General features: G+C 35.4%; 2 protein-coding genes across 2 annotated transcripts; one reads left to right on the forward strand and one right to left on the reverse strand.

Moving 5' to 3' along the window:
- The first annotated feature begins 2922 nt into the window (after positions 1-2922).
- LOC145600461 (uncharacterized) lies at positions 2923-5700 on the forward strand. Its single transcript, XM_081656352.1, has 2 exons — positions 2923-4619; positions 4761-5700. Exons 1-2 carry the CDS (start codon positions 2923-2925, stop codon positions 5698-5700), a joined length of 2637 nt encoding a protein of 878 aa, XP_081512478.1.
- A 5431-nt stretch (positions 5701-11131) lies between these two features.
- LOC145601504 (uncharacterized) lies at positions 11132-12554 on the reverse strand. The gene has a single exon (XM_081657533.1). It carries the CDS (start codon positions 12401-12403, stop codon positions 11453-11455), a length of 951 nt encoding a protein of 316 aa, XP_081513659.1. The 5' UTR covers positions 12404-12554; the 3' UTR covers positions 11132-11452.
- Between the last annotated feature and the right edge of the window lie 1240 nt (positions 12555-13794).

A 13794-nucleotide genomic window follows, 5' to 3' on the forward strand; every position in this document is an offset into this window, starting at 1 on the left:
TTCATGATGATTTAAGCATTTTTGAAAATGTTATACCTTTGATTCTTTTATTTGTTCACTGATCTTTGATTTGAATAACATTGTTTAATTATTTTATAACATGCAATGTAAATTATTTTTTCCATTTGTTTATTTAAGGTCCTTATAAATTTGTTGCTTTAATTTTTCTCTTGAACATATATACATATTTTGTTGTGAATGTGTTTTAAATGTAATTTAATTTGCTCATTTATCAACGGATTGTGGTACTCTGGCAATTATTTGTATTATACTCCGCTGGTAATTTTGGTTACACGTATTTGTATTATTTGCTCATGAAAAGTTCTTAGAGTATCTGTAATGGCGAAAAAAGATTTTCCATCAAGCTTAAGCTAGGAAGAATCTTTTTAGAAATCTAAGATGGTTGATAAATGGGCCTGGGCCAAACCCGTCATAAGTGTCCACTTCATATGTTCATATAGGTTCCACCTCAAAATCATATGGCAAAACCCGTCATAAGTGTCCACTTCAAATGACCAAATAGCCCCTTAGCCTTGTAAAGTGGACACAATTTTCTACTTTTTTTTCAATGTGGAGTACACATCCCAACACAAACTCTAACTTACACAGTTATACACCCAATTAATGTGGGACAACACTCATGCGGGGTTTATCATATGTTCAATGATATGATACATGTCCATTTTGTGATCTTGAAAAATTCGGCTCGGTGTTTCACAAACTTGTATAATGCTTAGGTAAAATTACTAATGCTTAAATATAGGCATCATATGAAAAATGAGATAACAAAAAAAATATTGGTACTCCTTGTATCAGAAAATTTATTAAAATTAGCAACAAACTTGTATAATGCTTAGGTAAAATTACTAATGCTTAAATATAGGCATCATATGAAAAATGAGATAACAAAAAAAATATTGGTACTCCTTGTATCAGAAAATTTATTAAAATTAGCAACAAACCTTTAAACAACCCTACATCAAGTAGGTGCATGTTTGTTTAAAGTCATTACCACTTACATGAATGTGGTTAAATTCACTAATCTTCTTGTAATTGAGGCCCGGGTAAAAGTCATTGATGATTGTATTCCAATTACAAGGATATACGAAGTACATTTTTTTTAGGCCAAGACACATCATCGCTCTTGAGATAAGCCCATATTTGGGATTGATCTCTTCAAAGCCTACACGCTCAATTTACAAAGCCCAAATAGAGCCTTATATGATTTAGAGGATCTATAATTTGCCAGAAAAATAGTGGCACGGTGGCACCATCTGGTATGAACCTGCAACCACAAATTATATAGAGTAACTATTATAGACTTATCCCATAATCTATGTATTACATGACTGATTTATTTCAAAATAAAATCTAATAAATGACATTCGGGAGTGAAAAGTGAAGTGCATATGATAATTTGGGGTATCGCCTGGACCCAAAACTAGTATCTGTCTATATACAAATCAACTAGAGGCACAAGCTTGTCTACGACGAATTTAACACAGTATCGTTTAAGGAGACACTATCTATCCTAAAGACTCAATAAACCTTGTTCCATTGCTTGACTAGGGACATGTTAATGACATTTAATTATTATGGACGATGCAACACATTCAGAATCTTAACAGTAATTTCAAATGGTGTAGTATCCATAAATTTGATGTCCAAATAATTCAGCTGGCTCATATACTTGCAAGTTGCAACTAGGGTTGCTTCATCTTTATTGTCATTTTCAAATTAGTCTTTGTTCTATAAGCTTATATTAATAGATAAATAAATAAATTAACACTTTACTAAAATGAAGATATAAGGCCCCGTTCTCTTCACCTTAATTTTGCTGAACTGAAATTATTTTTACTGAACTGAAATTAATTTTGTTGAACTTAAATTATTTTTACCGAACTTAAATTAATTATACTGAATTGAAATTATTTTTACTGATTCTCTAATATAATTCTTCTTTAAGAAAACTGAATTTTACTGAACTGAACTTATTTTTACTGCACTGAAATTAATTTTACTGAGCTGTAATTAATTTTACTTAATATTATTTTTTTAAGGTGAAGAAAACAGGGCCTAAGTATAAGTATGTCGAAAAAAAATAAACCCCCCATAGAAGAATCAGTTTTTAAGCAAATTTTGCTCATTGCTATCATCTACAAGAATAAAATAGGAGGCGACCAATATTTCTTAACGACATCAAATACCCAACAAACAAATAATTGTGTAAATAATTTATTTGTGGAAATACTTTATCCATTAAAAAGGGCAACGGAATTTTGTTATGAGTTACAATCTCCTAATTTTCTGGTACAATTAATCGGTGGTTTGGAAGGATTCTTAAAAAAGGAGGCAACAAGGTTTTATTAATTTTATTATAATTTCTCTTTATACCTAATTACCTACCAAAGTTTATTTTTTTCAAATATTTTATTATGCTCTTTAATTCTTTATCCCTACCATATTGATTTATATTAATGAATAGTGATTTACTTATAAAAACTTAAAATGGTCCATTCTGAGGTTAAAATTTATTACTACTTGACGCCAATTAGAAACTTGTGAATGTTACCTACTTTGAATTGAATTAAGGAGTAAAAGATCAGACACACCGACAAAATACTTCGATATAATTTAAGATTCAAGTATGATATAATCTTTTGTAATTATCATTAAGTTACTCCTTATATTAGGATATATTTTGGTATAATATATTTATTTCTATCTTTTATATTGTTTCCTTATTTCTAGTAACCTAATTAAGGTAATACTAGGAATAAGCTTGTATATATTGGTGATTACCCCAATTAATCGAAGTCAAGTTGTGAGTTTATGCAATTCAACATGGTATCGGAGCTAGAACCCTAAAGATTCAATTTTTTTTTTCCTCTTATCTTCCTGTTTCTCTTCTCACCGTGAACAATGGGGGATACACCACCACCTCCACCTCCACCACCCAAAATTGAAGTAAATTCTCCGTTCTACCTTGGACCGCAAGATCGGCCGGGTGATTTTATCACTTCTCAACGTTTAAAACTCGATAATTTCAATGACTGGGCTCACGCAATCCGAATTGCTCTGTCGTCTCGCCGCAAATATGGTTTCTTGGATGGTAGTATTCCCACGTATGTTCCTCCCTGTACGAAGGATGACTGGATCACTATTCAATGTATGCTTGTTTCTTGGTTAATGAATACCATTGACCCAGAGGTAAAGTCGATGCTTTCTCACTATGATAATGCTAAACGGTTGTGGGATGACTTACATGAACGTTTTTGCCTTGTTAATGGACCTAGAATTCAGCAAATTAAATCTGAAATTAATGCTTGTGAACAACCAAAAAGTATGCCGGTGGCCGTTTATTTTAGTAAACTCTCTGTTTTGTGGGATGAACTCGACAAACATGAACCTTTGATTACTTGTAAATGTGGAAAATGCACTTGCAATATTGGCAAACAACATGCCGATAGGAGGGATGTTGATCGTCTTCAGCAGTTTCTGTTGGGGTTGTGCTCGGAGTATTATGCTCCCCTTCGTTCCACCTTGTTGTCTCAAGAACCTCTGCCCACGCTGAACAGAGCGTTTCAGCAGATTTCACAAGATGAGCGAGTCCGTGGTATTTCTCGCTCCAAGGAAGAACCACCATCGTCCTCGGCGGTTGGTTTTGCGGTTCGAGCAGCTGCTGGTCGAGGCCGTGGTGGGTCTGACAGGCCACTGGTGTGCGACAGGTGCAAGAAAATAGGCCATGATGCAAGTAAGTGCTGGGCCGATAAAACATGTGCTCACTGTAAGAAAAAGGGTCATGAGGAAAACCGATGTTATGACCTTCATGGCTGGCCAGAGGGGGTGGGCCGTGGTAGAGGTCAGGTTCAGGCCAACGCTACCTCAGCAGGTGTTCTAGGCTCGGGTCCGGGCTCTATAAGTGCTTCTAATTCTTCTTCTTCGACTCAAGTGTTTACTAGTGAGCAATGGAAGGCGATTACGGGTTTGATGGGTAATGCTACACTTTCCGATAATCGTTTGAGTGGTAAGTTTGATGATACCTCTTGGATTATTGACAAAGGAGCTACGCATCATGTCACCGGAGAAAAACATTGGCTTTTCGATATAAAAAGCTTTGAATGTCCGGTTGGTTTACCCAATGGAGATACGGTTTCAGCCTCTCTTATTGGCTCTGTTTGTTTATCGGACAAGATTACTCTCACCGGAGTACTCTATGTCCCTAATTTGAGTTGTAATTTGATTTCTGTTTCGCAACTCAGTGATGACCTTAATTGTACTGTCCAATTTAACTCTTATATTTGTGCTATTCAGGACCAAACGAAGGAGCTGATTGGAACGGGACCTAGGAGGGACGGATTGTTTTACTTTAGCAAAACGGATTTGGTACATCATGTGAGTGCTCTTGCTGCAAATTCAGAGTTGGAGTTATGGCATCGTCGCATGGGTCATCCTTCTGAGAAAGTAGTTAAGTTACTTCCTACAGTTAGTAATAAAGCTTGTTTAGATAAAGGATGTGAAGTATGTATGCGTGCTAAGCATCCTAGAGATAGTTTTCCCTTGAGTGATAATAAAGCATCTAGAATTTTTGAAAAAATTCATTGTGATTTGTGGGGTCCGTATAGACATGTTTCGTCTTGCGGTGCTCGTTATTTTTTTACTATAGTGGATGATTATTCTAGAGCCGTTTGGATTTATTTAATGAATGATAAAACGGAGGTTTTTCGTATGTTTTTGATGTTTGTTGCTATGGTGGAAAGACAATTTTCACAAACCATAAAAATTGTGCAAAGTGATAATGGTACGGAGTTTAATTGCTTGCATGATTTTTTTGATGCTACGGGTATTATTTTCCAAACTTCTTGTGTGGGTACACCGCAACAAAACGGGAGGGTAGAGCGCAAACATAAACATATTTTGTCAGTTGGGAGAGCTTTGAGATTCCAGGCCAAATTACCCATTTATTTTTGGGGAGAGTGTGTTCTTGCCGCGGCTCACCTTATTAACCGTACTCCAACTCCGTTGCTACAAAATAAAACCCCTTTTGAAATCCTCTTTGATAAACCCCCTTTGTTTGATGTCATTCGTACTTTTGGTTGTTTATGCTTTGCACATAATCAGAAAACTAATGGGGATAAGTTTGCAAGTAGAAGTCGGAAGTGTGTCTTTGTTGGCTATCCTTTTGGGAAGAAAGGGTGGCGTTTATATGACCTTGAATCTAAGGTGTTTTTTGTGTCACGGGATGTTAAGTTCATTGAAGATGTGTTCCCGTTTGCTACTCCGAAAGACGTTAATATTGAGCCTCACATGCTTGATTCGGGTTATGATGTCCATAATGATTTTATTGAATTTGAGGAAAGTGATGGTTTTGTGGTTGAAGATGTGTCAAATGACACACGAATTTTGGGTGAACATGCCCCTGCGAGCAGTCCTGCTGCTGCTGCCCCGCAGGGGGGGCTGCGGGTGAGGAAGCCTCGGCACAGCAGCCCAGCATACGGGGGACAGACCACTCCGCAGCCAGGCCGCGGCCAGAGGCCGTACACCGCAGCCCGGTTGCGGAGGAAGCTGCTGGCAGCACTGTTACTGTGCAGCAGCAAGCCTCCAGTCACGCCACTGATGATGCAAGGGCAGCAGTTCCCAAGCCCTTGGGGCGTGGTTTTCGAGAAAAGTTTCCAAATGTACGCCATCGAGATTTTGTGACTCACTCCGTGTTTGCTAACAATCCGTCTCCCTCCACTCCGTCCTCCAATACTCCTTCAGGTACTCCTTACCCTTTAGCACATTATATAAATTGTGACAAGTTTTCTGTGAATTATTGTAAGTTTTTAGCAGCTATTGTTGGTGGTCATGATCCGAAATCTTTTAAAGAGGCCATGAAACATGAAGGTTGGAGGAAATCCATGCAAGAAGAAATAAGGGCCTTGGAAGATAACGGTACATGGACCTTAGTGCACCTTCCCCCCGGTAAACGTGCACTAGGGAGTCAATGGGTGTTTAAGACAAAATATTTGTCTAATGGTGATATTGAACGACTTAAATCTCGTTTGGTTGTTTTTGGTAATCATCAGCAGGAAGGCATAGACTATGGTGAAACGTTTGCTCCAGTTGCTAAGATGACAACGGTTCGGGCTTTTCTTGCGATTGCAGCATCAAAGAATTGGGAACTTCATCAAATGGATGTGCATAATGCTTTCTTGCACGGTGATCTTGATGAGGAGGTATACATGAAACTGCCTCCTGGGTTTGAAAGTGAGGATCCTACATTAGTATGTCGCTTGGACAAGTCCTTGTACGGGTTGAAGCAAGCACCTAGGTGTTGGTTTGCAAAGCTAACTACGGCTTTGAAAGGGTATGGTTTCATTCAGTCTTACTCTGATTATTCCCTTTTTACGTACACTAAAGGCACAGTTCAGATTAATGTCTTAGTGTATGTTGATGATCTTATTATTTCTGGTAATCATTCCGCTGCACTAGTTGGTTTCAAGGCTTATCTCAGTGATTGTTTCAAGATGAAGGATCTAGGTCCTTTGAAATATTTTTTGGGCATCGAAGTTGCTCGTAGTGCTTCAGGTTTATTTTTATGTCAACGAAAATATACGTTGGATATTATTTCTGAAGCAGGTTTGTTAGGGGCAAAGCCGAGTGGTTTTCCCATGGAGCAAAATCACAAGCTCGGCCGTGCCACGGGTGCTTTTCTTGAGGATCCGGAGGTGTATCGTAGGTTAGTTGGTCGATTGATTTATCTAGGGGTAACTAGACCTGATCTAGCATACTCCGTTCATATTTTGTCTCAATTTATGAAAGAGCCGCGCATTGAGCATTGGGAAGCAGCAATTCGGGTTGTTCGTTATTTGAAAGGTACTCCGGATCAGGGTATCTTGTTGAGTGCTACTAGCGACCTTACCTTGGAAGGTTGGTGTGATTCGGATTGGGCGGCTTGTCCTCTAACTCGTCGCTCCATCACAGGTTGGTTGGTGTTTTTAGGTCGTTCTCCTATCTCTTGGAAGACTAAAAAGCAACCAACTGTTGCGACGTCCTCTTGTGATGCCGAGTATAGATCTATGTTGGCAGTTACTTGTGAGCTAAAGTGGCTTAAGGGTTTGTTGCTTAGCTTGGGTGTACATCACCCTAAGGCAATCAAGTTATTCTGTGACAGTCAATCTGCTTTGCACATTGCAAAGAATCCGGTCTTTCATGAAAGGACCAAACATATTGAAGTTGATTGTCATTTTGTGCGAGATGCAATTACAGAAGGCTTGATTTCTCCTTCCTACGTTCCTACGACTACTCAATTGGCTGACATTTTCACAAAGGCTCTTGGGAAGACCTAGTTTGATAATATTTTGTCCAAGTTGGGCACTTATGATCCTAGTGCTCCAACTTGAGGGGGGGTATTAGGATATATTTTGGTAGAATATATTTATTTCTATCTTTTATATTGTTTCCTTATTTCTAGTAACCTAATTAAGGTAATACTAGGAATAAGCTTGTATATATTGGTGATTACCCCAATTAATCGAAGTCAAGTTGTGAGTTTATGCAATTCAACACCTTAACACGTATTAGCTTGGAAAAATTAACAAGTACATACTGCAGGATGCAGCTATCGAGCGTTTCTTTATATGTAATATATGATCACAAGTTCACAATCAGTCAACCGTCCTTCTTGTTTGTACAATTTCTTACATGCATTTGTATTCTACATTCAACCATTGAAATATACTTATTTTTTATATCGGGATTCTGGGGTGCACTTGTAAGTTATAAAAGGGTATTTATAAGCATTTAAAAGCTTCGTGCTCTTAAAAATTAATGAGAAATCTTATAATTTTGTCTAATTAAGGCACTTATAATAACCGCCTTATCATCATAAGACCACTTTTATACATCACGTGATTATATCCCCGGCCATTTTCTATCCCCTTAGCCCAACATACTTGCAAAATGGTCTTACCATAAAATTTGCATGATAGAAAGTACTATATATATATGGAGGAAAATATAGATTGGACACATACAATATTAAATACTTATATGTTGTCGTGCTGTAATATAATATTATATTTTATAATTGAAATATCTAATTTTTTTACACACAAAAAGAGAAAGAAATATCTATTTTGTGAAATTAATGGAAGACATTCTAGTGATGGAGCAAAGAATTGGTCAGATATGTAGTATCTCCTATTCTCCTCCAATTAAGCCAAGCAAATAAACTAGAAACGGCCAACCATGCAAGTGTCGAGAGTAAGCTACATAAATGCGGGCATATTCAATGTGGCTACTGTCTAGTATCGGAGAACAATAATATCCTATCATCACTGCAATTTTAATATCAATATGATAGTCCAGTATTTATACTGTCATTGCAGCTGGCTACTAGCTACTATACATTGCAGGTCATTTTCGCCTACTCTACACTTTGAAATTATGGAAATACAAATACGTAGTATGTATTAATGAGGAAAATGATATAAGCACTTTGATATACTGTATGACCAAACTCCCAAATCCCAAGGGTCCTTGCTCGTGTACCCAGGCCAAGTTGACTCATGAGTCGTGACAGGATATAACCCGATAGGACGTCTTCTTCTTACCTATCAGCCAAAAAATAAAATAAAATAAAATAAAATATCTTTGAAACACAATCTTGGGGTCGATTTCGACCCTTAGCACCAATTAATGGCTTAATGTTTTGCATACATATAAATAAAAATTTATATTAATATGTCTATAAATGTTAAGGACGTGAGCCATTAAGGTTGATTGATACAATATTGTTAAAATTATAAATGTAGTGTTGCTTGGCACCTTTAATTTTGTTATTCTATGTTGAAGAAGATAGTTACTTCTAATAATTAGATTTGATGAAATGTGCTTTGATGCTATCCATTACAAATTAGTTTAAGAATACAAGTAATGCAACATTTCATCCTTTACACTTAAAATGTGTAAATGTTCTAAACGCTCCTCTAATCCTCCCTCAACGAGTCAACGGACTACAAGTATTTAATGACCATTTCCAATATCCTTTTCAAAATTTAACAGTTATGCTGATGATGAGTTCGGTGTTAAATTGAAATTTATAGTCATACCGTACGCCCCAACGATTAACTGATTAGTTCACTTTGTGCTAATTTGATCTAAATTAAAACAGAGTTTATTGTGGATGTATTGGAAAAAATAATATTTCTAGTAAATGTCTCAATGTATTTCTTTGTGGTTAGTTTATATAATTTGAGACGGTTGAGTGGTCACTGCTTTACTGTTAATTTATTACTTCGTATAGGATAGGACCTTCTTTGGCCTAAAGTGGTTTAATTTTCTTTTTGATTTATGTTATATTATTGTATAAATCTATTTGTTTAAAGACTATTCTATTACAAGATATTTTTGAGTTACAATAGACTGATCATAACTGTGTTAGGAACTAGTACAATTAAAAGAGGTTGTTAAACAGTCCGGGTCTATTCTGTTCACCTTATTTTCACTTATTTCAGGTGTAATAAGTTCAGATAAGTTCAGATAAGGTCTAATAAGTTTTAATAAGGGTTAACCAAGTACAAATTACATCTAAAATAAGTTTTAATAAGGTCTAATAAGTTCAGATAAGTTCAGTTAAGTTCAGATCAGTGAAAATCAGGTGAATAGAACACACCCTCCATATTGATTTCGCTCCACAGTATTAGATGGAACACCCAATCTACCCTTAATTAAACCCATCCTCTTTCTCTTTCATCACTCTATTAGTGCGTAATATCATTATACTTTATAGTATACAAAAATGGCATGATAAAGAGAAAAATGTAGCTTAAGTAAGAGATTACGAGGTCAATATTACTTGATGAATATATAAGCGAATTTTGCTTCTACATTTGACCTAAGAAAAATATCTTCACGCTTCAATCACAAAGAATCTAATTGTCCCTACAAAAACAACAACCTAAAGTCGAACGATAAATGCTTGGGCACCATTCCCAATCTACATCATATAAGTGATCGACATGTTAGGGCATTAGGATATAATTACAACCCACGAAAATTGTTAGCCTAAACCCTAAATGTAATACACGACTCGACTTGATGCATTAAATGTATCACCCTCCTTAGAGGCATGCTTTCATGCATAATATAACTAGTAATTTGTAAGTCTATCGTTTCATATTAGTTGGCACATTTCATTTAGGTACGTTTGCCAACACATACTTTTGAATGTAAACTAGTTTTTAGGTCCGGGCGGCAATGCCTCAATATATTGTATTATTTTGATACAAAATCCTTATTAATATATTTAATTTTAATATAACGGCAAGTAATATGGTAATGACTTAGTGGCTAACATGTTAGAATTCAAGCTTAAGGTCGTGAGTTCAAATCTTATAAGAACCATATTTATATATAATAATAAAAATCCTAATGACGAGGCATATTAACAAAACCCCACAATTTTCTTTTTTTTTGGACAAGTAAACCCACATTATTATGTTTTTCTTTTTCATAACACAAATCATAAAATAAATTTAAAGAAATTTACTACGTTTGTGAAAAGCAACAAAATCCGAACATGTAAACCAAAAAAAGGAGGAAGTATAATACTTTATGTTTCATATGCCATGCAAATTCTTGAAAAATTGCAATTCATAATATGACCAATTGGGGTCGATAGCACCTCATGCACAAACTCCATTGTATTAACCCGCTCTTTAGGAAACCCACTCATAGCCGCATCTCATGTCTGCGCTTAAAGTCAATCATGCTAATTTGCTAATGCAAGCCTATTTTAGTTATCTACCAAACAAGGTTAGCTGCTTGGCTACTCAAACAGCTAAAGCAGCTCCAATCCACTATTTTTTTTTCTCGCCTCCCACGCCCTCGTCCATTTTGGTTTGGCAAAAAAAAAAATATAGATTCATAAAACTTTTCTTTGATTAATTAATTACATGTCAAAGTTTCTCATTAAAGTAAAAACATGTTTTTATTTAGAAAAACGCCAACAAAATAACACGTTTATAGAGTATTAGAGTTTTGAATTTTAATCTAATCTATCCATAATTCCATACCAATCTAATTCAAACATAAAATTCATGTACATAAAATACAAAAACAATCCAATTAGGAGACTATTCCCAAATAAAGTCTTTTCAATTGAAAAGAAAATTCATCATTTCTAGTATATACAAATTACAAAGCAATGGATCAAAGAGTTCATCATCTTTACAACTCTCCCCTTCTCCCCTATTCTACAACAATCATTATTCAACTTAAATAATTTTTTCCACTAATAATAGTAATACTAATACATCATTTTTGAATACTAATTAATATTATTCCATTAATATTAGTGGTCTTCCTTTCACTTCTCACGCGTGAAACACATTTTCACTTCAATGAAATCCACCTGTTTTCCCGAAAGACTGCGTCGCACCGATCCCACCACCATACAACCTCCGTCTCACTCGTGAGTTGACTCAGTTACACCGTCAGCATCCCACCACATCTCCTCCTCATACTCCTCCGTTAACGCCACATCAGCCTTTCTTACGTCACCAACTGCTAGCCTCATGCTGTCGTCATCTCTGACGTATACTCTCCCGGTGCGACCGGAATCCATCCCGACCACTTCTCCCCGCCGGTCCGACCGCCGCCAATCGGATTTCACAACCGGTGCTTCACCGCCGGCTCGGAAATCCCAAATGTCTAACCCTAATTTCCCGCCGGAGATAAACACCGCCGGCGACGAAGAGACCGCCGGAACTCCGGCGAAGAATAAATCTTGATTTTCTGAATTTCTATCGTTTTCGTAATCTAGAAAAGAAAAGGCATTATCAACATTTACAACTCCTAAGCTTAATCCATCCCAAAGCTTAACGACGCCGTTTCCATTAACAAAATCAGACAACGAGAAATTGTCAACAAAGCTCCGTCTTCGGCGAAGAAGCTTGAATTTACCCTTTTGCCTTGAACTTTCGTTGAAATTACCGAAACTACCCTTTACATTGTAATCATCGTCATCAAACGACGTGTTCCATCGATCCTCGATTTCTTCGTCTTCGTCGATGTCATCGTCTTCTTCATCGGAGGTGGATCCGATTGATGAGCAAACGTCGTCGTTTTCATCATCGGAAAAATCACTATCGAATTCATCGTATAAGTGAGATAATAGAGGTTCAGAAGCTGCTAATAAAGATCTGGATTTATTGTGATAATATAAGATTATAATCTTGATTTTATTAACAAGACTACTAAATGCATAAACTAAAGCAAGAAAAAGGGCACCCCATTTCCATATTCTATTAGCATATGATAATTTACCCAGCTCAAAATTTGAGAAAATTCGATAAATTAATGAAGGATTATGTAATGAATTAATACCAGCTTCAAAATTAATTACTGGGAATTCCATATTTTTTTGAGAGGGGAGAGAAAAATGAGATTTGAGTTAGGAAGATTTGAGAATTTATGGGTATAAATAGGAGAGAGAAAAAGGTGAAATTTGAGGAAGAAATGAAGGGAAAAAGAAGAGGAGGGTTGAGTAGAGGAGAAGATGAGGTTTATATAATTGATAGGAGGGTTGGAGAATTGGTCTTGCTTACTTGGTGCCTTGGTGGTTGTTAGGAGATAAGACTTTTCTTAGCAATCAATTTTATAAAATAATTGGAATTTAAGAATATAAATTTGTATGATGTACTAAAAAATGTCTTTCCAACTATATATAATAAATTAGTACAATAGTATAGTGATTTAAGGTGTTAAATAAAATTCATAAAGATTCCATAATTATTTTTGTAACCAACCATATATTTTACTATTGTAGTGGAGCTAGTTAAGTGCCTTTGTTCTTCAAACACCTTTTCTAATTATTGTAATGGAGATTAATGCAAGTTAGGAATTAGTGGAAAGTGTATTCCCTTTTTAGATTTGTAGGTAAGTGAGAAAGATTAAATTGTTTAAAGATTTCTGTAAGGACTTGTTCTCTTCAACTTATTTCAGATACTTTACTTATTCTTAATAAATTCAGATCAAATCAGGCCAGATAAGAAATTTGATTATCATTTACTTATCGCTAAACATCGTTAAGGGCCTGTTTACATTTACTGAACTGTAGTGCATGGTTCCTACAGGCACCTGTACCGTGCATTGTGCAGACGTTTCTTGCGGAAAGAACATATAATACAAAAGTAAAGGACATACAGCTATAGTGAAAAGAACATACTATTAAATTGTAATGAACATATATCTAAAGTAAAAAGAACATATTTATACGAAAAAAAAAGTGAAAAGAACATATATCCATGTTCTATAATTGTAATGCACTTTTATTTGTGATATAATATTCGTTGCTTATTGCAAAATGTTCTTTGAGTTTTGTCTTTAAATTATGGTGGGTATATATAAATAGTGTTCATTACATCATATTATCATGTTCTTTATTTAATTACAGATGTTTTTTTAGATATATGTATATAAAAATTAAAAAAGAAACATAAAATTAGATGTTCATTACAAAACAAGTACTTCCTCTGTTTTTATTTACTTGCAACACACCTCTTTGACACGCATTTTAAGGGTAATATTAAATTAGGTAAGCGGATAAATTAAATCGCAATTTTTTACCACCGATAAGAAGAAATGGATAAGTTGCTATGGTTAAAATTTCATAGCTTAATTAATTCGTTTACCTAGTCGAATCACTTCCTTGAAAAGCGTGATAAAAGGTGTGTTGCAACTATTAAAAAACAGAGGAAGTATATGTACTTTACAAAATAACTATATGTTTTTTACAAAATAGTTATA

Source organism: Chenopodium album, chromosome 21 (genome assembly GCF_948465745.1).
Source record: "Chenopodium album chromosome 21, dcCheAlbu1.1, whole genome shotgun sequence".
Classification (NCBI taxonomy): Eukaryota; Viridiplantae; Streptophyta; class Magnoliopsida; order Caryophyllales; family Amaranthaceae; genus Chenopodium; species Chenopodium album.

Bases quoted from the DNA above. Each gene is read 5' to 3' on its own strand.
- LOC145600461 (XM_081656352.1), top strand. From the start codon at position 2,923: ATGGGGGATACACCACCACCTCCACCTCCACCACCCAAAATTGAAGTA. The intron at 4,620-4,760 runs GTATAGACATGT...TATGGTGGAAAG, and splicing joins CATTGTGATTTGTGGGGTCC to ACAATTTTCACAAACCATAA.
- LOC145601504 (XM_081657533.1), bottom strand. From the start codon at position 12,403: ATGGAATTCCCAGTAATTAATTTTGAAGCTGGTATTAATTCATTACAT.